Source organism: Silurus meridionalis, chromosome 16, assembly GCF_014805685.1.
Source record: "Silurus meridionalis isolate SWU-2019-XX chromosome 16, ASM1480568v1, whole genome shotgun sequence".
NCBI lineage: Eukaryota > Metazoa > Chordata > Actinopteri > Siluriformes > Siluridae > Silurus > Silurus meridionalis.
This window is the reverse complement of record NC_060899.1, coordinates 5932384-5956748: the sequence shown is the minus strand read 5'-3', so window position 1 is coordinate 5956748 and position 24365 is coordinate 5932384. Positions and strand designations below refer to the sequence as shown.

General features: G+C 38.0%; 1 protein-coding gene across 6 annotated transcripts in view; it reads left to right on the top strand.

Moving 5' to 3' along the window:
• The window catches only part of foxp1a (forkhead box P1a), a 43755-nt gene that overhangs the window by 17149 nt on the left and 2241 nt on the right, over window positions 1–24365 (top strand). The window contains exons 3-15 of one of the 6 annotated variants that reach the window (XM_046869718.1): window positions 8796–8882; window positions 11520–11657; window positions 11769–11858; window positions 14600–14720; window positions 14986–15136; window positions 18405–18503; window positions 19979–20066; window positions 20468–20551; window positions 20950–21157; window positions 21947–22023; window positions 22939–23040; window positions 23143–23264; window positions 23588–23654. In XM_046869718.1, coding sequence (XP_046725674.1) covers window positions 8796–8882; window positions 11520–11657; window positions 11769–11858; window positions 14600–14720; window positions 14986–15136; window positions 18405–18503; window positions 19979–20066; window positions 20468–20551; window positions 20950–21157; window positions 21947–22023; window positions 22939–23040; window positions 23143–23264; window positions 23588–23654 — 1434 coding nt within the window. Of the gene's footprint in view, window positions 1–8795; window positions 8883–9240; window positions 9361–9404; window positions 10668–10738; window positions 11345–11519; window positions 11658–11768; window positions 11859–14599; window positions 14721–14970; window positions 15137–18404; window positions 18504–19978; window positions 20067–20467; window positions 20552–20949; window positions 21158–21946; window positions 22024–22938; window positions 23041–23142; window positions 23265–23587; window positions 23655–24365 lie in introns of those variants that run through there. The other 5 variants (XM_046869717.1, XM_046869716.1, XM_046869721.1 and 2 more) reach the window with 5 other exon arrangements.

Below are 24365 nucleotides of genomic sequence, written 5' to 3'. Positions count from 1 at the left end.
CCTCACTTTTTGTATGGTAGGTGTAGAATGTTTTGCAGCCATGCAAGCCCACATCGTGACACTGGCTCTTCTGTGCTTGACCGATAAGCACGCACATTTTGGATCGTGAGCCGATCCTTTCTTTCCCAGCACGTTGACCTTTCCGTCACTTTGTTAATGGTTTGAGGGGAAAGGATTTATCATTATTCATTTAATAACGCTTACATTCAGGAACATTGTGTTTGTACAATGGAAAGTCAGAAAACTTGTTGGCCAACATTTGGCCTGTGAGCTGTGGTTTTCTCTACGCATCAATGATATTATTTATGACTGGCTGGTATGCAGGTGGCTACGTGTCTTGTTGGCAGGCGTGTTATGACTGCATCATACTGCTTGTATTTGTCAGTGTTTCCACATACCTGTGTTCTTCATTTTGATGGTTTGTCTTCCATGGAAGATAGTTAATATGCGTAGTGAAAATCATTCAGCAGTCAACCAGATGGCATCTTGGCCAAGTCCAGTGGGGTACATGGCAAATGTGTGCAGTACAGTCGCATGTGCAGACCACTTTCATAAAGAGGTTCCACAAGTAACACAGATTTTTGTATGGAGTTACCAAATAATCTAATTTGCTATTGTGTATAGTGAATGTTTAAAGAGAGCATGAATACAGTTTACTATGTTCGTGTCTAGGAGTAACAGGGTCAAATAAAAACATTACCTCGTTTTGCACCAATTGCAATAAAGCGCAATTAGAGCTTCTCCATCATCGTGTTGCAAAAAACCCAAATACAGAATATAATACTATTGCTATTATTGCTATTGGATCATTTTAGTGTAATATTAAATGTAAATCAGAAAGAAAACAAAGCTTTGCAGTGTTTTTTCCCTCCCCCCACTTGGATTGGTCGTTATTTTTCACGATTCTCCAGTTTCCAGTGGTATTGCGTGAGCGAGATTTAAAGCAGTACAATTTAAGGATGTTGTTCAAAGCCATTAACTGATGGCTGATGAACAGCTTTATATCTTTAAGGCGCATTCGACTATAAACCTTTTTTAATCAAGTGATTGCTGTTAGTGAAGATGCGGTGAAGTACTATAAATAGACACATGGTGTATCTCAGCTTCCAGTTGGCTTCAGTTCAGACATGATCTGTTGTAATAGTTGATTGCGGATTTAAAGCTTGGTGCTGTATGTCCTGTGTGGACAGAAGATATTCAGCCATGGTCTATATGTAAACTTCTGAATTTAAAATGTACAAGTGTATATCTAATTAAAGCTGAAGATCGGTCTACTGAAGTTTCCAGCTCTGTTGCAGCATTCTTTTGTTTTTGTTTTTCTTTCGGCTTCTCCACAATTAAGTCTATGGTTGCTCGAGTCAAATACAGCAGTTGCTTTTGTTTTGAAGGAACGCCATGAATATAACTTACTTTACGATACTGCGTTTAAATGAAGTGCAAGATTAGTTTATGCAACTGATTTTAATGCCTGAGATTCCATCAAAGCACAAATTAAAGTAGTTAATCCTCCATCTTCCACAAACCTTTACTCTTAGATGAAAATTAGGCATTAAGCTCGGTTGCCATGGCAGTAGCAGTAATGTGTCATGCGAATAGCATCTTTTGTTTTCATATTTTCTGAAAAAAAAAGTGGTGATCCTAAAATCAACAAAGATTTGACAGTAAAATAATGTAAATTCAGGAATAGATATGATGTTATTAAATATGATGTCGGTATTGCAGTCAGAATATTGAAACGAGACCGCAGTCTATAGAGAGTTTATAAGAAGAAATGATGAGGACAACGATGATCGTGATGAAGTTTATAACAGCGTAGCAGTGACAAAACACACAAAGTACTTTGGGTTCACCGGAGTCAGAAAGAACGCAGAACAAACTCTGAACAGATATTTTTTTTTACTGTTCTTCGCTTTGAAGTTTAGATTAAATTAAGTGTAGGAAATGAGTAGAGAAACACATGGCTGGGTGATACCACTATCGAGCTGGAGGTCAGCAGGTGCCGGCCCCCCCAGCAGGTCGGATCAGGGTATTGTTTAAAAGATAATCATGGTCTCAGACACCTTTTGGTTAGGGATGGTCCTTGATGTCTTGCTGCCTTTCCCAGACTAGAGAGATTAAATAAAGACTACGGTTAAGATTGATCCAACTGAAATTCTACATCAAAATACATAAATATTTTTGTAAAATTTAAGCCATTTTGCAGATGAGCGCATTTTGATATAGCGTAGTGAGGAATCTGGGTTGAGGCAGACTGTCAATTCTTACAGTTTATAAAGCAAATAAATTGGTTTAAACTTGGTGGACAACTGACCATAACACTTGTGCATTTCTTTTAACCTCCTACTGCAAATTCTGGGATGTTCAAAATTTATTTGCTGTTTAATAAATTCAAGGCATTTTGGACAGCTTTCCACTAAATATTGTTGTTTGTCTGTGGTGATTTGTGACCATTCGACTACAAGAGCATTAGCGAGGTCAGGCGCTGATGTCTTCGGAGGAGGTCCGGGGTGCGTTTGCGGAGTTGTAATCCCAAAGGTGTTCAGTGGTGTTGAGGTCAGACTTTTGTTTTTTTCTTTTTTTCCCCGAGCCATATCTTCATGGAGCACCCAGTCATTGTAGTGAAAGCTACCTCATACGATGACATTCTATACAATTTGCGGGATTATTTTGGGGATTGACTGTATATGCAATGCACAGGTGTCCACATACTTTTGACTATATGATGTATCTGAGCAATCTTTAAAATCAGTGGCTTTTGGTCCTGATTGTTGAGTCTGAGTGGAGGAAAATTCATGTTTTCTATTAAGTTTCTCAAAAAAAACCTACTATAGTACTCTTATGTGTGTGAGATTCTTAGAAATTGAGAGAGGCACAATATTTTTTTATATGCTAAGTGATAATCATGAAATAGCAGCCTTCAAACAGATAACTGGGCACAGCTCAGCAAATTACACATAATCCTCCACATTTGAATTTAGTTATCCATCCGCCCCACCCATCATGAGTTATCCAGTAGGTGTTAAAAATAGTACAGACTATTGATTGATCAAACAAAGTTGCATAGACATCTAATGTCTGGGGCTGGAATTTGTTTTCTACTGACACAGAAAAGTGTAGAAGGCTCAAGTATTGCCTGCCAAAGTTTCTCCCTCCTTGCAAAGGTAGTTTTTTGGTGGATTTAACATGCAAACGATTTGAAATGGGCATGCGCATTAAAACAATGTTTTAAAGCTTTAAAAGAATTTCACGTCAGTAATGTTTTCTTCTCACTATATTAGTTGGGCTGATTTTTTTGGGGTAACTGTTGGCCACATAGTATATGCCTGGTTTAATTTCAAAGGATTTGTTTAGATTTTGTGTAATATTTTAATACATTTGCCTGTCAAGTTACCACCCAATAACCTCCAAACCTCCTCCTACTGTACTTTCACCTGTAGGTATGTGATGGGAAAACACACTTGGCCAGAGTTCTAGTCCTGCATTTGGGTTTGTTGTAACACGATAATGGAGAAGCTCTAATTGAGCTTTATTGCAATTGGTGCAAAAACGAGGTTACGCCCAGTTTTATTTGCTGCTGTTACTCCTAGACACAAACATAGTAAACTGTATTCATGCTCTCTTTAAACATTCACTAGGAAAAACTGCCCCATGACAACATCCATATCATTTCCCAGAAAGATGACTTACTGTTATTGCAGTTCAAGTTCAAATATTCACTTGGAAAAACTTTCCGTTTGTTTTGAAGCTTTGGCAAAGGGTTCATCTGTGTAAATAATCCTTTGTATTGCGCTAGTGTTTACTTGGAAAAACTAACCTTTAACAACATTCAACCTTTTGTTTTTGCACTTTACTCGAAATGTTGCCTTGTTGGGAAAAATTGCCCCTTTATATAAAGCTGTACTCAATTGCTCACTTGAACAAAGAGCGTTGTGATTGTACTGAAGTGATTCATTATTGTTTTTGATCTTATTCACCATATAATTATCCTCTATTCTCGGTACTTAGAAAAATCAATAACATTTTTGTTAGTTATTTGAAATTAGAGGACTGTCTTTTTTTGTTTATAGAAACGATAATAATAATAATAATAATAATATTAATAATAATGAAGATAATACTCATTGATTTTAACTTTACCTCTCAGTTCTCCGGTGTACAATCTAGTGGCACGTATAATCAGTATAAAAAGATGAATTATTTTATCACTGGTCTGTTATGAGGTTAGTCAGGACTGTTGGGTTTTTGTGTGTAGAGTATTGTGACTCTGTGTTAAGCTGCTGATTATCAGGACCTCGGGTGGTATGAGCCCCCTGCTGGGCAAACAGTTCAAATCGCCACAATAAAATTGGTTAATGGTAAAACAAACAGCACTAAAGCTTTTTTCTTTTCTACATTTTTAAACCTAATAACAGACTTTTATCAATAATAACTTCCTTACATTGCCTACAAAGATGTAGAGTGTTTTCCAGATAGTTTGTGAATTCATGTTTGCATGCAGCATGGCACTGCATGTTTGCAAGTAACATTGCAATGCAGTTTTGCATGTAGTATGGAAATTTATTTTTTGCATGTAGCATGCCAGTGCATGTTTGCAGGTAGTATGTAAAATCAGTGTCACGTGTAGCTTGGCATTGCAATGCATTTTTGCATGTAAAATGGAAAGGGTTTATGTCTTGCAATCGGTGTAGTAATGAACAACAATAAATGCTGAAGGTGATCTGGCTATTTATTACGCTTCATATTTGGGATCATTTGTTGTTGCACTTCTGCTGAGGCTTTTCTTCCTGAGCACTCGCCTCCCTAGAGAAGCCAGAGAGCAGGCAGCACTCTCGTGTCACCCATTTGAGCCATTAGGGGAGCCGGTGCTCCTGCACCTGCAGAACAACCTAAACAGGACAGGTGGCATAATGCTGCGAGGGTGATGTGCCATCTGCCTGTTCACACTCCTGGGAAACCGCTTGATAGCCACCAGCAGCACGCTTCTCTTTAGCTGTCTCTTTTTTGATAAAGCTGCACTCAATAGTTTCTGCAGCAACACAACTTGTGTGTAGAGTACAAGCAGAAGTAGATTCCATGGAGTCAGATAACTAGACTGAAGATGCAGAATTCCTGGGCCTAATAAAGCTATCAAGATTTTGGGTTTGTGGAGAAAGGATCAGCTTTATAAATTTCCATTCCCAATCTCTCTCATGTCCGACCACACATTTAAAGCAATAGTCTGGAACTTGCACATGAGCGATGTCAACAATGATTTATCGAACGACTGATGTATAAAAAAAGCATGACTGGCTGTGATTGTCTCGTTCTGTAAAGCCCTCAGTAAGAGGTTTTTGGTGACCTGCTACCATACTACCAGTCCAGTATCCACAAAGGGAGGTGGTAGCTCAGAGGTAAACATGGTGGACTTCTAAACAGAAGGTAATGAGTTTGAATCTCACCACCACTAAGCTGCATCTGCTGGGCCTTTGAGCAAGGCCCTTAACCCTCAACTGCTCAGTTGTATGAATGAGGTCATTGTAAGTCGCTCTGGATAAGGGCGTCTGCGAAATGCCATAAATGTAAAAAATGTAAAGGTGTATTTAAAAGTTATGAAGCCACAAGTTCAGCATGTCTGAGCCACTGAGGCTGCGGCTGTCAGTGAAGTGTCTCAGGTGGTACGAAGGGGCTGTGCTATCCAGTGACAATTGTGAACATCTCAACCTCTGCCAAGAGAGACAAAGCCTCAGCTGGGAGCAAACACTAAATACTCTGCCTCTTGAGAAAGAAGTATGGCAAGACCACTTACAAATGCTGATCTTGTGAAATGCACCTGTATATTATAGTGGATTATTTTTTCTTTCACTTGAATAACGATGTCATGAATAGACTTGTGAAGACTCTGACTAGTGAATCTTCTTTTCCCTGTGTTTTATACTTTTCCGTTTCCTGATTAAATCCAATCCCAATTCCAAGTCATAGGTGGAACTAATGTGCGCGTCACATATGTTCGAGTGCTAATAGGGCCAAACTGATGTGCATCATCAACATAGGAGTGAAATCCAAATGATATTTGAGAATTATACAAACAAGGAGCTACAAGAGAAGAATACACGGCAAAGAATACAACCTTGGGTAACACTAAATGCGTTTTTTTTTTTTTTTTTAAATATATCCCAATGAATCGCTGTTGATGCTAACACACTGGAACCGGACTGTTCAAGTCAAGCAAGATCAAGTCTGTCTAAACCTGTAAATAGAAACATATACACAATCCGAGGCAAACAAGTTGATGGTTGGCCACTTTAGTCAGTGCTGATATCAAAGAAGAGTGTTACATGACAAGCATTTAAACATCTTGGAACAGGACGGTGATTTGAAGATTGAATAGTAACTAATAGGAGACCATAGATGCTGTTTTGAGGAGAAATTTAAGAACAGTCAACTTATAAATCTTGTATGGGCTTCTTGTTCCAAAAGTAATAAATGGCACAGAGTCAAGGAGTAGAATTGCTTGATCTCGAGAAAAGCATCGATGTACTGTATAGAGCTTGTTTTACTCAATATGACAACAAACAAGCAGCTCGATGTTACTATAGATTAGAGCATCTTTTTTTTTTTTTTTTCTTTCATTGCTAAATGTCTTGCGGTTTGAAACCCATATTTTTTCTATTTTTGTGTAAATTGCCAGGCTTTTTTTTTTCTCTTTTTTTGAGATTGACGTCAAAATCTTTTTTTTCTTTGATTGGTCACTCAATAGATTTGTCAGTTGGCTACTAATTACAAGTTCTGTTTGTTTGAATTCCAGCACTTGGGTCCTTGAGCAAGACCCTTAACCTTCATCTGCTCAATCCTGTCTCAATTGTAAGTCGTTTGGATAAAAGTGTCAACCAAATGAGCAAATGCAAATTGCAATGCAAAACTGTAAAATGACCATCAGTGTGAACACAAAGACATGTACAAATTTATGCTTAAAGACAAGTAAAATCCATTTGCCAGCTGTGCTTTTCTAACACATCTTTAATTGGTGGTGTTGATTGAAGACCACACATATGAGGTTGTAGTATGGCAGGTAGGGCATTAAAACATTTTAATAATGAAATAATTTGCTAAATTAACTTTTTTCCACTCTTTTGATCTCCTTATATAGACTCCAAATTCCTGTCCTTGTTCTTATTGTACCCATCCTTTCAGTTAAAAGCAGTGAGCTAATCTATATTAAACTATCAGGCTAAATAAAGACACTCTTAGTCTAACCAAGCCGAAATGACACCCAAACCCCCAACCTCACCCCCCCCCCAAAAAAAAAAAACTTTCACAAATTATGAAATTGCCTCTATTATTTTACTCTGTTGACTCAGTAACTTGCTAAAATGTCAAACCACTTCCTTATAGGATGCTACGGTCAGCTGGTTAGTCAGTTTCACTTAGCAAAGCAGAATGTAAAGATGCAGTGTTGCACACATGCTTTCTTTTGAAATGTTTGTGTCTCATTGATGTGCTGACATGAGAGGCAACTCTCTTTCCTTAAATCTCATTACACCTCAATGGCAATAAAGACAAACTTCATAATAATCTGTATCGCAGTCTGTATATCTTGTTTGATAAGAAAAATATTTGCTGTCAATTTTTTTTTTAATAAAATCCTGTATTAAAAAAAAAAAACACAAGTTATGTCTTTAAGGGCTTTTATCATGTGTTGAATTTTCCCCAAGGATAGAGGGCACAGTTTTCCCTAGGTTTTTAGAGGGCTGAGGTGCTGGGTGAGGTGAGGGTCTGCGACCCCAAGGGTGGGGGTGGTGGTGGTCAAGCGGTTTGATATTTATTTGAAGAAAAAATGTATTTTTATTTTTTTTCCCCAAACAATATTCTTAGACTAAATGTTAGATAAAACATTTTTTTTCCTCTCAAATATTTGTGAATTCAAATCACAATTATTTCATTATTTTGAAATTGCAACCAAAGGCTACAAAGAGTACAAACAGAGTTTCTTGATTTTATTCAAACTTTTTTTGCAAATGCAAGAAACTGGGCCTGAAACTACTCTAAGAATTGCTGCACAACCCGCGAAGTGTTTGGAGAAGTTGTTACCTAAGGCTGTGTTCACACCAAACGTCTTTCTTCAAGTGGTCTATTTTACAGTGTAATCCTACAGAGTTCTTTTTGGAATGCTTTTAAATACATTTTGCCACAGTTTTGACCAGAGATTACGTGTGAACACTGCTTAGATATTTATGTATGTTAGCAAGTGAAACTAATTGTTCGACATACCAGTCAGTTAACTTGGTTAGCAATTTCTTTAGTTGTAAAAAAAATAAATAAAAGAAAATAAATAAAAATAGGCCTCATTAGTTGTTTCCTTTTTTTTTTTTTTTTTTTTTTAATTATTTTCCCTATTGATATAATCAGTATTGTCCACTAATCATTGCAGCCGTGGGATAATGCCTTTAAAAGGTGAAATAAAGTGCTACAGATCATTTCATTTCGTGATGTAATTGGTTTCATTGCACCCGTTGACCCTTCTGGTCAGTTTTCTCTTTTGTGACTCACACGTTTCCGTTAATGATACATTCCTCTTTAGTTGATAGACGGTAATATCGCTGCTCGGTGCTGCAGCCATGGCAAACCTGCAGTACTGGTTTTCTGCATTTTCTAGATGACTTGTCGTTTATAGAATGTAGCAAAGATAATGAAGGGTTAATTGTTGTACACAGTAGTGGGTCGGCAGCACACTTGCACGAGCTGAAAAACAAAGACAATACTCCTTGGAGACTTTACGAAGCCAATCAGGATTTTGTTATTGTTTTTTGCATCTTCAGGCACTTCAAGTTGCTCAACAACAGCAACAGCAACAGCAGAGTGGGGAGAAGTCCCAGAAGAGTGTGGAGAAAGAGCCAGAAACACAGGTAGAACTATAATCTTGTTTACTACCTACACAAACACACACACACACATGATGATGGTTCTATCCCTCTCATAGAATGCATTAATAGCATGGAATAAAACATATAAAATCAAATATGGTGCTTATTGTAAAACGTTTTTCTTTTTTTGTTTGTGTAGTTTATTATGTGGTCTCATACAAAGTGTTCATTGTGTTTTCTTGCTTGTTCTAAAGTTGTTTATTATGGGTTGGAATGAATGGAGTGAAATTAGAGCAGGATTAATGGGCTAGGTCATGTCACTAGGTTAAGCGTAGAGGGCGGGCTGTCAGTACATGATTGGACACGTTTGGCAGTTTGTAAATGGTGGAAGGAAATTGAGCCAGGATGTGCCGGCCCATCGGGAGTCACACTCCGTCTGAATGCTTGCACCAGCTTGCTCACTACACCTACAACAACTCTTGCTGGACACACAGCTTTCAATGCCAATGGAACTAACCAGGTTTGTGTTTGATCCGGTGTTTATGTACGAGCAGGATGTAGACTTTGCCATCCGTAAACTGTAGTTAACGGGGATGTTGTTTCTAGATATTATTTATTTATTTTTTATGTGTACTCTTGAATCTAAATATTTGTGAAATTGTTTCCTGGTTTGTTCAGAATTATTCATTTTGTCATGTATGTACAAGCGGGGCAGTTAAGTTGGCAAAGTAAATTGAGGGATTTTATTTGTTTGATTAAGATTGAGCCGGATTGAAGAACTTGCTGTGTGAAGATGAATGGAGTGCTGAGCAGAAGCACTGTATCACTGCAGCACTATGGATTGTGCACTGTAATTGAGTTGTGTATTTCAGGGAGACATTGATTTTTTGTTTTGTTTTTTTTCCTTTTCCCCGTGGTGTCATGAGGGAGTGATGAGCTAAATAAATGACTTGGGTTCTGTGATATCTGAGCGTTGATTCTATCTTGGAAATAATAGCACTGCATTGCTAAAAGGTTTTCTTGTTCGCTGTGGTCGGTCATGTGGAGCTGCACAGAAACCTAATCACCTCTCTCTTCAAATACTGAAATTAACACGACACTGTTGTTTTTTTTGTTTTTTGCCTCTATTACCATTTAATAGATACCATGATGAAGACTAAAATATTAGTATTATTATTATATAGATCTTTTGTTATTATTCTTTAAAACTTTGGGGATGTAACCTAACTCGAAATTGTTGTTTAAACTATTGAGAGTAATAACAAAGGATTTTGCTTTTTGGACTGTTGAGGCTTGTTGATTTATGGGTCTGTGTTTTCAGAAGCGCTTGCTTGTTGACATGCTCACTCACAGGGAGTTGTTCTCTGACACACTGGCAGGAACAATAACAACAACAAAACACTGTTTGGACTTGTCTATCGTCATAGAGACAGCGCACATCAACGTTTTGGGAGAGCGTAAAAAAAAAAAAAAAGCAGAATTATTGCCGTTAATTGTCAGCCTGCTCAGATCCGGAGCTGAAGGGTTGTTGTCGTTGCTGTGTTCTTTTTCAGTGAAGTGTGCAGTCTTTACAGAGGGCTCGCTCGAGGGCATCAGACAACATTTATTAATGTTGAAACCAGACCCAGCCAGCGTTCGAGCTCTCCGATAGCTTGCGCCTGTACGCTCACCCAGATAGTGTGGGAAAGCGTGTGCGTGAAGGTCAGCCGTTATATTTCACTCACAGCTGCGGAGAAATAGTCTAGCGGCATGTTTACTTGCAGCCAGCTTTACTGGAACCCCTTGTTTGTTTGACTTATGGAGCTGTAATTAAAATGCAATCTCCAGGTTTGTTTTCACAGTTGTTGTGTATCCCGATGGATGTATTGTTTATACAGATCCATAAATGCAATTTTAATTATTCTGTTTATTGTAAACAGTTGAAAAACACTGTGTTTGCGTATTTAGTGTGTTATTCTGTGTCTGGATTAAAAAGCAGTAATTGCTTCTGGCTAAACGATACATAGAAAATGATACGTTTTGAAAACGGTGCATTTTTTGCGCAGTTGTATGGCTGTATTTCTGGTTTCTGGTATAGCTGTTTAACTCTCAGTTGTAAACCACATGTCAAAACAGGAGAAATAAATAATCCATTTGAACTGACATTGTTTAAAAGAGATGTTTATCTGTTTACTTGTGTAGCTGTTTTGATGTTTTTTTTCATCCAAACTATTCCTAGTTCAGATAAAATGGAAAACTGTTGAGTACGAACTCTGTTTTTAGCATTAACGAGTTTAAACAGCTGATCATCACACTCGTACGTAGTTCTTCCCCAAACGTTTTGTTACAAAGTTGGAAACACTCAATTGTATAGGATTTCTTTGTATGCTGTAGCATTAAAGTTTCCCTTTACTGGAACTAAGAGGCCCAGACCTGTTCTAGCATGACTTGTGCCAGTGTGCACAATGAGTCCATGAGTCTGGAGTGTAGTGCAACACCGGCTGCACATCAGGCTTCCTCACCCAGTGAGTGTCTGGCCTTATTAATACTTTTGTGGCTGAATTAATACAATGACCCGGAGACACATACCAAATTCTAGTGACTTTAGTGTTCTTATATGGAGGGAGCATACTTCTCCTCTGCCTCCTTCTCACTCTTTTATTTAAATGTATGCGGTTCAGCAACATGTGTGTTGTGTAGGTGCCTGTATCGCTGGCCATGATGACCCCTCAGGTGATCACGCCCCAGCAGATGCAGCAGATCCTTCAGCAGCAGGTCCTGAACCCCCAACAGCTCCAGCTGCTGTTACAGCAACAACAAGCTCTGATGTTGCAGCAGGTTTGTACATTCATTAGTCAAACCAATTCAAACATTTTCTGTCATCGCTCACTGTACTGTCATGAGTACACGAGCAGCAAAATGGTGTTCATTATAATTGCTGTATTTCAGCAACAGCTCCAGGAGTTCTACAAGAAGCAGCAGGATGAACTTCGAATGCAGCTCCTCCAACAGAAGCACACTGGCAAACCCAGCAAAGAGGTGTGTAGTGCAATTTTCTGTATTTTTCACACTGCATTGCTAAGTGTACCAACCTGCAATTATTTCTAATTATGTCCTTTTGTGAGAGACTTCTTTTACAGCTTTTAAAATGTTTTTATTTTTTATTATTATTTTACCATTATGAGTATCTGTATTTGAGGATTTGGACTTATGATTTAAAATCCACCTTAGACTCAATGTAAATATATCTCAGCCCAGTTGTTCAGCCCATTTTAGGTTTCAGACTCTTTCAGCCAAATGTTGTTCAAACATACACTAACACTACTTTATTAGAAGCACTTGTATATATGCACGTTCAGGCAATTATCTAAAACGTCGATCATGTGGTAGGAGTGCCATGCAAAAAAACATGTAGATACAGGACAAGAGCTTCAGGTCATTTTCACATCAAGCGTCGTACTGAAGACAAATTGTGATCTCTGTGACTACTCATGGCGTGGACGTTGGTACCAGATGGGCTAGTTTGAGTATTGAAACTCTCTGGGGATTTTCACATACAACAGTCTCTAGAATTTCCACAGAATGATTTGAAACACAGAAACATTGAGTTCTGTGGGTGGATTCGCCTTGTTTATATGACAGGAAGCTAGCCAGTTTGGTTAGAGCTGCCAGGAGGAATATAGTAACTTATACAATCAATCTTTGCAACTATGGTAAGCAGAAAAGAATCTCAAAATGCATAACACATCAGACCTTGACGTTGATGGCATACAAGAGCAGAAGGTCACATCAGGATTCAAGAACAAGAATTTGAACTCAATCTGATCATTCTCCACTGATCTTAATCACCAGCAAGGTGCTTCAAACCCTGTGTACACAGGATGTTTTTTGTTTTGTTTGTGTCCACCATTCTTTAAATGGTAAACTCTGGAGACTGTTCTGTGTGAAAATCCCAGAAGAATAGCGTTTTTTTAAATATATATCACCTCATTTGTTATCAAGAATCATGCCACAGTTAAAGTCACAGAGGTCACATTTTGACCTATTGTAATTTTTGTTGTTAACATCAACCGAAGCTCCTGTCTCGTATCTACATTATTTGCATTGTGCTGCTGCCACATGATTGGCTGATTAGATAACTGCCTCAAAGCAAGTGTTCCTAATAAAGTGTTACTCCATGCGTCTATCCAAATAAAACCAATGCTCCATCCTGATTTTATTACTTACACGGTTCATCACTGCTAAGTTCTGTGCCTTTAAGTGAATAAAACGGCACACAAAATTGTCATCTTTGATGCGGCACCTGTCTTTTGCATAAAACAGCTGGAAATAAGGAACATCACAGTTGGTGGTTATGAGCTGATTTGTATATGAAGCGTGATTCGGCAATCTGATATAAATCTGGCTAACTGGAGATGCATTTGACTACAAGTGTAAACGCACGTGGTTAAAATGTTATCTGAATACATTCCTGGCACAAAAGACTCATGGAATAGCCAGGTGTAAACAGGATCAAAGATTTAAATGTTGTGACCTCAGTTCTGAAGAATTTCAGATGCTGTGTAAAGTGTAAATAAAACCACAATGCAACGACTTGCAAATTTCATAAACCCATATTTGATTCAATTTTATGGAAAACTGAGGAAATCATTTTAAGGAGGTAAAAAAACAAAACAATTGAGAATTTGGTGGGTGCATGACTCAAAAGCATTGGAACAGGGCAATGTGTGTATCATCCCCTCGTCCTTTAAGAACAACAGTTTATAAATCTGAGAGCCAGTTGCTGGAATTTTGGAATAGGAATGTTGTCCCATTCTTGTCTGATACAGGATTCTAGCAGCTCAACAGTCCTGGGTCTTCTTTGTTATTTTTTGTGTTTTATGGTGCACAAAATGTTTTCAAATGGTGAAAGGTCTGAACTGTGTGTGTGTGTGTGTGTGTGTATATGTATATATATATATATATATATATATATATATATATATATATATATATATATATATATATATATATATATAGCAGTTCAGCAAATGCAAGGCCGTGTCTAAAAAAAGACGTCATCTGGATGGAACCCATGTTGCTCTAAAACCTGTATATACCTTTCAGCATTGCTGGTGTTTTTCCAAACTTGTAAGCTTTCCATTCTATAGACACTAACACTCCCCTATACTAATTAAGAGATGCAGACTTTTAAACTGAACGCTGATTATAAGCCGATTGGTCCATTCCTTTTCATGCCATCCAAATTTTGATTCGTCTGTTTTTCACTTTGCCTTGATCCATTTTAAATAAGCTTTGACCCAGAAAAGACTGTGAAGTTTCTGGATCATGTTCACATGTGGCTTTTTCTTTGCATCATATAGCTTTGTCTTTTATTTGTGGATTTGTTGCGAGCTGTGTTCACAGGCAAATATTTCTGAAGGATTTTCTGAGCCTATGCAGTGATTTCCATTACAGAATCATTCCTGTTCTTAATGCAGTGCCGCCTGAACGCCAGGTCACAGGCACCCGATATTGATTTTTGCTCTTGTCCTTAGCACACAGAGATTTGATTTATTATAGATATTAGATAATGTTCTATTGTAAATAAAATATGGGTTTATGAGATTTAAAAATCAATTAATTCTGGAATTCTTTTTGGAATTGGGGTTATAGTTCGGTTACAGTTTAGGGATCAACAGTCCTGATCAGCTTGACCTATAGCTTTCTTCTGTAGGTGTTATGTAGACTGTATGGGTATTGCATGTGTAGTGACACTGGCGTGTGAATGTTCGCTCCAGCAGCAGATGCTTGCCCAGCAGATGGCTGTTCAGCAGCAGCTCCTCTCTCTTCAACAGCAGCATCTGCAGAGGCAAGGGCTGCTGACTCTCCCGGCCACAGCTCTCACCTCACTTCCCCAGAGTAAGAAAAAAACTAGATTCCTCCCATGTTCATTTTTATTGCTTATCTTTGCCATTGAACTATTGGTTCATACTACAGCTTTCCTAACACACCTGATATCTTAGAGTTAATATTTGAAGCTCAGTGGAAGTCTTAAACATATTTATCTAATACTGGATTTAGAGACTACTTTTAACCTCAATGAAGTTCAATCGTATAAAAGCAAGATGATGGTTATGTGAGGGAGTAAATGGCCTGATGTGTTAAACAGGTTTGATTCCTGCAGAGCTGCAAAAGTTGTGGAAAGATGTGACAGAGGTTCGATCAGAGGAAAAGAGCAGCGGTGACAAATCACCCTCTTCTTCTAAACCGCCCGTTCCTAACCAGCACCCCAGCACCAATGGACACCACACACCCCGGCCAATCAGGCGAGAGAGGTATGACCATTTCTAATAGTCCTGCACTAAAGTAGAAATCTTCACTCTTTGGTTCATCATCTCAACTCTACTGGTTTCAAACGGTCGATTTGAAACTCATTTCAATTATTAATTTCAAATTTTCTGATAAATTGTTTTCTCAACCTTGTTTTCGTCCTCAAGACTAATATTATATATTTTAGGTATTTATTTTGTGGTGCAGGAATTAAAAACAAGTCAAGCAACAGTTTGCAGACTGGCATATTCTCACCTATGCAGGTTATTGGCAGGTCTCCGATTAGGGCACCATTATATTATTGTAAATGTGTGCCAGTCTAGAATAATTATACATACCCTGCAGGCCTGGTGATGCCTGATATACAAACCACATGCACAAACCTGCTTTTCTGCAAGCAACATGCACACTTATTCATATGTTCCTTTCTTTAGGTTGTAGATAAATTTTAGCACTAGACCAAGACAGGAAGTGTGTTATTGAAAGTAACATCATGTCTGTGATTTGATCTCAGGCACAAACAGGACACAAGGGGTGCGGTTTAGATTTAGGCTGTGATGTTATACTGGATAGCATGCAACCTTAAGTGTTGAACTGCTTTTATACTCCAGTTTACAAGTGACGGCAACGTAAAACAAGAAACCGGCTACATTGGCTATGAAGTTGCTTATTTCTGCTCCCACAGAAAAGTAGTTCCAGAACAAATGTTGTGTTACTTTGCAACCAAGTCACAATAGTGTTATTATGGGAAGCAGTCAAAATAGATTTTTATAAGCTTAAAAATTAGACTTGAATCACCATGAATTGAGTTTAGCATCACATAACATTGTACAGAGCGCAGTGCATCACCTTCAATTCGAAGTTATATAGACGTTTCATCAGACATCAAAGAAATGTTTGAGTGGAAACTTTGCACCATGTCTTCACTCTGGTTCCATCGTAATATTTGTGGAGAAATTTCACTTTTTATTTTAAATATCGGTATACCAGCAAAACAACATTCATTCTGCTTGTCTGTCGCATAGCAGCAAGGAAAATTGTAGTGTACCTTATTTTTTAAACTCAAAGAATGGTTCAAAATGATTCAGAAGTTGTAGGCTGAACTTCGCCCATCTCTGATTTAGATATGGCACGTGTATGTTATGACATTACACAACAGTCACAGTTATAACGCATTCGTTTGTATAGGGGATAATACATAGCAATAATAATAATGACGACGAGGTCAGTAATAATAAGAACAGTGATGATGGTAGTCACACTCTTCTTCCGAATCTGACCAAAGTAGGCTACATGATGTAAGTCATCATTTCTAATTTTGTTGGTTAATGATTCGAAACAGCTTGGAGTAACATGACCGCCTCTGTTACTTAGCAACCTGTGGTCAGCGAAATGATACAGATTTGGTGACAAAGCCCAGGCTTTTATATATAACAGCATGGGAAGAATGCATTTCAAACAGTCTGTTTGCAAGGTTGAAGCTAACTGTTGTATAATTGAAACCATAGCGTGTTCATGAGTACTAGATCTGTGTCAGCCATGTTGGTTAATGTATCACTATATTAAGGTCTGCAATATTAGAAGCTCAAATTTAAACAGAACTGAATCGATGCTTTATTGTGAATGTTCCCATTTAGCATATTTGTGGGTATTTTGACACGTAATACCAGTGCATGCTTCAGTTGGTAAATAGGCTAAAATTGACAAGTAGGTTTTTATTTTCAGTTATAATTGAGGCCCAGATTTATTTTGCACACTTCATTTTATTTCTGAGCAGAATTGTTTACCTTGTAGAGTATCTACATTTCTGGGAGGTGCTGTAAATATAACCGGCTGCTTGTGTAGTGCTGTCTGTTACAGGAAGGTTGTAGTGGATTACTGCTGAGCATATTGAAGGACAACTGTCATTGCGTTGTGTCCTCAGACTCGTCCTCTCTGCTGTGTGTCTGTTATTGTTTGGCTGAAGTTCTGGTGGCTGATATTAGTTCAGGGTGAATGCTCAAGGACTGCGTGGTCAGGTTCATATGTCATGTAAATTCTGCCCTGGCAAAGTGGCGCCTGCAACTAAAACCTTAAGTGCATCCATTGGCATGAAAAGCGAGGCTTTGCACTCCTCTTACTGAAAAATAGAGTCGTGCTGTCTTTTTTTTTCTCTTTTCGTTTTAATATAGCCCTACTCTCTTTTTCTTTTTCTCCTCTTTGACCATAACTGAGTGCAGTTTTACAGTCCTGCCCTCCGATGGATTATTTATTTTAAATCTGCCAGTTTTATTTCCTTGCTTTATGTTTTTGCTAAGAAAACCAATTAAACCAGTGAAGAAAATGAACTGCTCCACAGATAAATGAAATCCAACAAGTCAGTTCACAGAGTTAGCTGAAACTCTATAGAAGTGAGTCATTGCCGTGTTTAATGTGTTGCTGTGCTGTTGTGCCTTTGATGTGTGGGGTGGGATTTTTAGAGCTTCATCTGGTTCACTGAGCAAATAACTCTGTAAACAAATTTTATTGTATTTGCATTCTCTTTTAAAGCTGAATCATTTGATTGTCAAATGTGCTATGTATCATTTTTGACTGCGCAGGTTGTGAGATCATTTGTTTATATGAGGCAGAGCAACCGGTCTGGAACATATAAAGATTGAAGGGTCATCCCAGCTATGGTTTCTTAATAATACAGGGCATTCCAGTTACACCAGACCATATAATTGAAGTATATTCTATTAATATTTTTGTTCCTGTTTCCACAAGTCTGTTTCAGAATTGTTGACACTCTTCTTTGTGGGCAAACATCGTTTGATTTCACATTGACAGTTATGTGAGAAATGCACACTTTTCTCTTTACAATAATAGAAAATACCTATTAAAAGTAGATCCACCATTACTATCAAAAACACCATTAAAAGTCATATCTTTAGGAAGAAAAGTGTTTTCTATGACAGTACAGAGACGTGTGGAATCTATGCACATTAGAAACCTTCTTCGGTTTAGTTAATATTGAGATCAGCAGTTTCAATTTAATACAATTCTGTGAAGTAGGAAGATGGTTGATGCAAAACATAAAAAAAAAATGGTGACGGACAAAACATATCTTTATAAATGTCAGTCTCATTAATGATATTAACAGAATGGAGCGCTCCGTTGCAGGTCAGCTCTCTTTTTATTGATGCATGATAAGCTTTAATAAAATAAATCGACTAGACTCTTTAACTGATGGATAAATCTCTCGAGCTCACTGCCATCCACTAAATGAAATGTGCTTTTTGCTTTGCGTTACAGTTCACAGGAGGCTCAGAGCAATCACCCTCTGTATAGCCACGGTGTGTGTAAGTGGCCTGGCTGCGAGGCTGTGTTAGGAGACTTCCAGTCGTTCCTCAAGTGAGTCTTTCTCTTTCTGTTTTCTCTTTGTTCCTTATTAGTAATGTCTTGTTCTTTTCATGAGCACTATGCATTAATCTATTATGGATAGAAAACAGATTAATTAAAATGTTTTGCTTTCTTTGTGTTTAGGCAGTAGCAGACTATTCTTTCTTCCTGTCTTTCTTTTTTCAGTTGACCGAGCACAATTGTTTAAAGACTTGGTTGACTCACAGGCCAGAATTGAGTTCAGCTTTTATCACTAAATATCTGACTCATAGTATAGCTTGAAGGTTTCTGACCATCACTTAACAATGTTTATTTAAAATCCTCAATTTTTATAAAGAATACTTTATAAAGAAATTAAAAAAAAACATGTCTTTCTCTTGATCTTTCATTGTTTTATTTTTTGTTTTTTCCTGTTTCTTTTGACTCTCTTTGTCGGCTCATTTCAATATTTGCCTTTCTTTCTTTCCTTTTTCTGAAATCCCCCACCTCTCTCTCTCTCTCTCTCTCTCTCTCTCTCTCTCTCTCTCTCTCTCTCTCTCTCCTCCCTCCCCTCCTTCCCCTGTGGTGGAGGAGTGGTGGGGCCCCTCAGGGTTGAGCTGCACCGCTCTGTGATAAACAGTGTACCCATGGTGATGTGGCCCATCCCTCCCAAAACAAACAGCATGAGGATGTTTATGCGTGCCCCCTGTGCTGACCCTGACCCCTGCTCTCTCTCTCTGCGTCTCCGCCCTGCCTTATTGCCACAACACTGCCTTTGTTCTCTAGCTCCACTCTAAGTCAGGCTATTAAAAACACACTAAACTAGCACACATCATCCTGGCCTCGCCCTGAATGTGCTGTGTGTACATTAATATTTTTCCCGTGTAAAGCTTTGTTGCTCCTTTCTGAAGGTTTATACTATTAAACATTGATAAGAGACACAGCAGATGACTTCTGAGAAAAAATAACAAACAGTGCTCTAAATTGTGCATGTGTATGAACCACCTTTTCTGAACTGCTTGACATCCTAGCAGGAAATTGATGAATTGGATGTTTGGATTTTGTGTCGTTTTTACAATCACGTGATATCTAGATATGGATTCTAAACTCACTAAAAGTTTGTTAGTGATCCAGATCTCTGGACTTGTGATGTAGATTTTATTTACAGTGTTTTATTTTTGATGAAATACTCAGTAAGGACTGTTAAATATTCTTCTTTAACCAGGACAGACAAACTTCCACAGCCATCAAAAGTGAGTTTTCCCCCTCAGAAACCTAGAACCAGATTAAATGCAAAATGTCAGGCTGTAGCACGTTATACTAAGCTGCCCCCTAGTGCTTGTTATAATCACAATACTCCAGCAATGTCACTTGGCCCAGTTGTGGATTTTTTTTATACATTATAATAAATGGAAAGTAATGTTTATACTGGGATCATAGCTACCTGTGGCTGTAGTAATGCATTGTTGTTCTTGTTTGGTTTTAATGAGCCTGGATTTTCCCTGCAGGCATTTAAACAGTGAGCATGCACTGGATGACAAGAGCACAGCACAGTGCAGAGTACAGATGCAGGTTGTTCAACAGCTTGAACTCCAGGTATTTTTTTAGTCTTATAAAAAAAAAAAAAAAAAAATTGGGTGATATAAAAAAAAGAAAGAAAAGATTTGGGATGTTTTTTAGACCCAATGCCATTTGACTGCAGATGATTTCTAATGGTTATTATGAATAAACCTTGTTTTTGCTTTAAAAAGATATGTAAGTTTATGTCGGATATGTACGTTTCAACATTACTACTCTATGAGGTATATTTGCTGAAAGAAAATGTTTAAAAATGTGAATAAAAAGTTATTGTTATAGCTTCTAAAAATCATTGGATGTTTGATATTCAGAGCAGCACATTTTATATGAAGAACAAAAGAATATTTGGGATTATTTAGGGAAAAGTACTGCGAGCAGGTGATTTATCTTTGTGTCATCTTTGTTTGTTTGCCAAACAGCTAGCGAAAGACAAAGAACGTCTCCAGGCCATGATGGCCCACCTCCATGTCAAATCTACTGAGCCTAAACAAACTCCACAGCCAGTAAGTCCTCTAGCACAGACCAACTTACTGTTTTATGTTTTTAAGGTAATGGACACTTATTGTGTTAGAAACACTTGATTGATGATGCACATCATGGAATTGTACATTGATGTTGGAAAACATCACAGTTTCAGTTCATTTTAAATATATTTCTTCTTGACCTTTATTTATTTCGCTTTCTGCTGCTAGGCTTGCGGCAACATTTGTCTCTGTGGTACCTTAACTGTGGTGTAGCACACTGACAGTAATCTAAACTGTGGGGTACCTGCATTTGTTTGCATTGTAATGTTTAGTGAAATAAATTGCAGTCTGACATGACAACCCATGTGAAGTGGATGATCATATTTTAAAAGTAAATGATTCGGTTGAAAATGTAATTGTTGTGTGTGTTGCTGAAGGTGAATTTAGTTTCCAACCTCACACTGGCTAAGGCCACTGCTCCCAAGCCCACTCCTTCCATGAGCCTTTCCCAAAGTGCCACAGCACCATCAACACCACTCACACCACTCCCTCAGACTCCCAGTGTCATCATCCCCAGCAGCCTGCACACCGTGGGGCCCATTCGCAAACGCTACTCTGACAAATGCAACCTGGCTATGGACCAAGGTCAGTTGTGCTCTAATGTCACAATCAGTCAAAAGCACTTTTTTAAACATTAATTTGGAAGTTTTGATTGCACTTAATAGTATTAGCTCACAAGACATTTCTTTAGTTTTCTCTTTAGTTTTTTTTTTAATCTTACGGTATCACAAAATGTATTCAAACTGAGTGGCACTGACACACAAGGGTTAAGTGTGAACTGTGGACAGAGAGGAGGCAGGTCATACTGACAGGTAACACCTCATGATTCTCACCTGTGTCTTAATGCCAGTTTACTTATTTGTGTCTTATTGTACTTTCAGTAACTGCTTTATCCAGGCAGAGAGAATTTAGCTGAGTTTATGAAATACACACAAACACACACACACACACACACACACACACACAAAGACAAACAGAGCATGAATTTGAAGAGGGTGAAAGCTGCAGGCTTCTTTTCAGTTAAGTTGTTTGTGTTGAGTTTTTGAAAGTGACCTGAAAAGCACGGTGGGAAAAAATAAACAGCCTGGAGCGCTCTCTCTCTCTCTCTCACCCCTTTGTGGTTATGGCAGTTACTAAAAGCTCAAAGACACACAAATCGGTAGACTGTCAGTAATAAGACACAGGTGAATATCGTTACATGTTACCTGCCGATTTCTGTCTGCTTCTTGCAGCTGACTCTTGACCACAACTCCACTGACACACCCTGCATCCGTCTTTAAATTCCAGTGCTAGATTAGTTGAGATATGTGTCACAAGAACTCAGGCATAACTTTTGACTGCATTCTCTGTTTCGCTTATGTTTTTGCTTCTCAGACATTGTACAGAATAAGGAGTTCTATTTGAGCACTGAGGTCAGACCCCCGTTTACATATGCAGCTTTGATAAGGCAGGTAAGGAACAATTGCTTGCCACAGCAGGTATTACACCAGGTGGAGTCGCACACTGCATTAGGACTTTGTACCTGCGTGAATCTTGACACTTGACAGTTCTGTAATTGTAGTGTGACGTGTGACCAACTTATCAATTTTAGCTATGTCATAAACAATAATGCTGATGAGTGGAACATCTCGTTAATCTCAGTGCACACGCTTCAACTTTTATTCCTAAAACAACTTTTTTGCAGTTTTTAGCCAGTTTGAACTATTAAACCCAGGTGTACTGTTATAGCAGTAAAATGGAATGTGTGCATTTGGAACTGTATTTCTATAAACATGAGTAATTAGTGTGTCCAGCTAAAATGCATCCGAGCATCCAAGACACACGGATGCATTTCAGCATAACAAATACTTTCACTTGCTCTTGGACTTCCAAGGGTCGACTCATTCCTACTCGATCTGTATTCGCCTGAGGCATGTTTGACGTGTAGCACTGTAGGAGTTTTTGGGGGGATTTTGGAGGTGTGGTTGTCATGCTGTCAGGGCACCTCTACATTTAGCTTGTTTTTAAACCAGCTTTAGTCGATTTGAAACAGTGAATACATTATGACTGGTGACATTATGGTGCTTGTATAAGGTTATGTATAGTATATATTGGATATAGTATGGTTTAGTTTAGTTTTTATTTGTCACATATACATTACAGCACAGTGAAAATCCCAAATTGTTTGGAAGCTGGGGTCAGAGCACAGGGTCAGCCATTAAACAGCGCCCCCCCCTGGAGGCGTTAAGGGCCTTGCTCATAAGTCATGATACAAACTAGTGCCTCATATGATTAGATTTTCACTAATTGTTTGTAAATTGTGTACATGTCTATTTTTTTATCAGTGTATGGATTAAATAGATTATTCTGAATTGGTCTTTTTGCAGGCGATTTTTGAGTCCCCCGAAAAGCAGCTAACACTAAATGAAATCTACAACTGGTTCACTCGAACCTTTGCATATTTCAGACGCAATGCAGCAACATGGAAGGTAAAGTTTCTGCTACAAGACTACAATCATATTTTTTTGTTTCATCATTGGAGCCTCATTAGGAGATCAACCCAAGAAACCTTTTTTTTTTTTGGCTTGTAGAACGCAGTACGACATAACCTCAGTCTCCACAAGTGCTTTGTGAGAGTGGAGAATGTGAAAGGGGCTGTTTGGACTGTGGATGAAATGGAGTTTCAAAAGAGAAGACCTCAGAAGATCACTGGGTAAAGAGTTTATTCTATTCCGGACAGCACCGAGTCTGATTGTTCTTGTCGTACATTTTATAAGGCAGATGTATCTTTGAAAATGCTATTGAAGAAAAAACATTTTTAGAGATTTTATTGCAGTGTCCCTGCTCCCAGTTACAAATGAGAATTCCAAATAAACCCTTTAAACACTTGTTGAGATAAATTATGATCACAAATCTCAAATGCATAACCTGATAACACTTTGCAGTGGTAGAGGCAGAGAGTTTCATTTTTAAATGTTTGCATAATTAGTTTTTTTTTTATTTTATTTTTTTATTCCTGTGCTTTTGTATCTGTAGATCACCCTCTCTGGTGAAGAATATCCAGTCAAGTCTTGGTCAGAGTCCTGCTTTGTCTGCTCTTCAAGTAAGTAAAAAGCTGGTATATTAAGAATTCTGCTCTCTAAACAGAAAAACGCTCACACGAACGAATGTGAAAAGAAAAATAACTGCCTGTCACATTAAGTAATTAACAAATAGAAGCTAACAGTCACCAACCTGCCACTTCAACTGTGCTCATATCTGAGAGCACATATAAAATCATATATAAAAACAATGATCTAATCACCTAATGATAGCCACCTAGATAAAAGAGAAAGTCTGGTTGAGTGTTGCTCCACTGTAAAATTGCATGTTAAAGACAAACAGGGTAAAATAAAGTACAGGCTTTAATCCTTTTATACAGAGAAAATTGTTAAGATAAAGAGGTTCTCATCTCAAACTTCTTTTCAAGAGGAAATCAGATGTTCTTGTTTCGGCTCTTGACTTTTAAGTCATAATGATAATTTTCCACTCAGTTGGTTCTTTTTGTTCTCTCTCTCTCTCTCTCTCTCTCTCTCTCTCTCTCTCTCTCTCTCTCTCTCTCTCTCTCTCTCGCGCTCAGTAGTCATGACACCAAGTAGCTCAGAAACTTTGCTTAGTGTTTGTGAAACTTTTGTAAATCCAGCAGAACATTTCAGTTTCATCTGGCTTACACATTTACATTTACACAACTTAGAATATTGATAAATCAGGCCCACTGTAGCTTTTATAATCATAAATATATACAAATTACTCCATACTTCCATTGATTCATTAC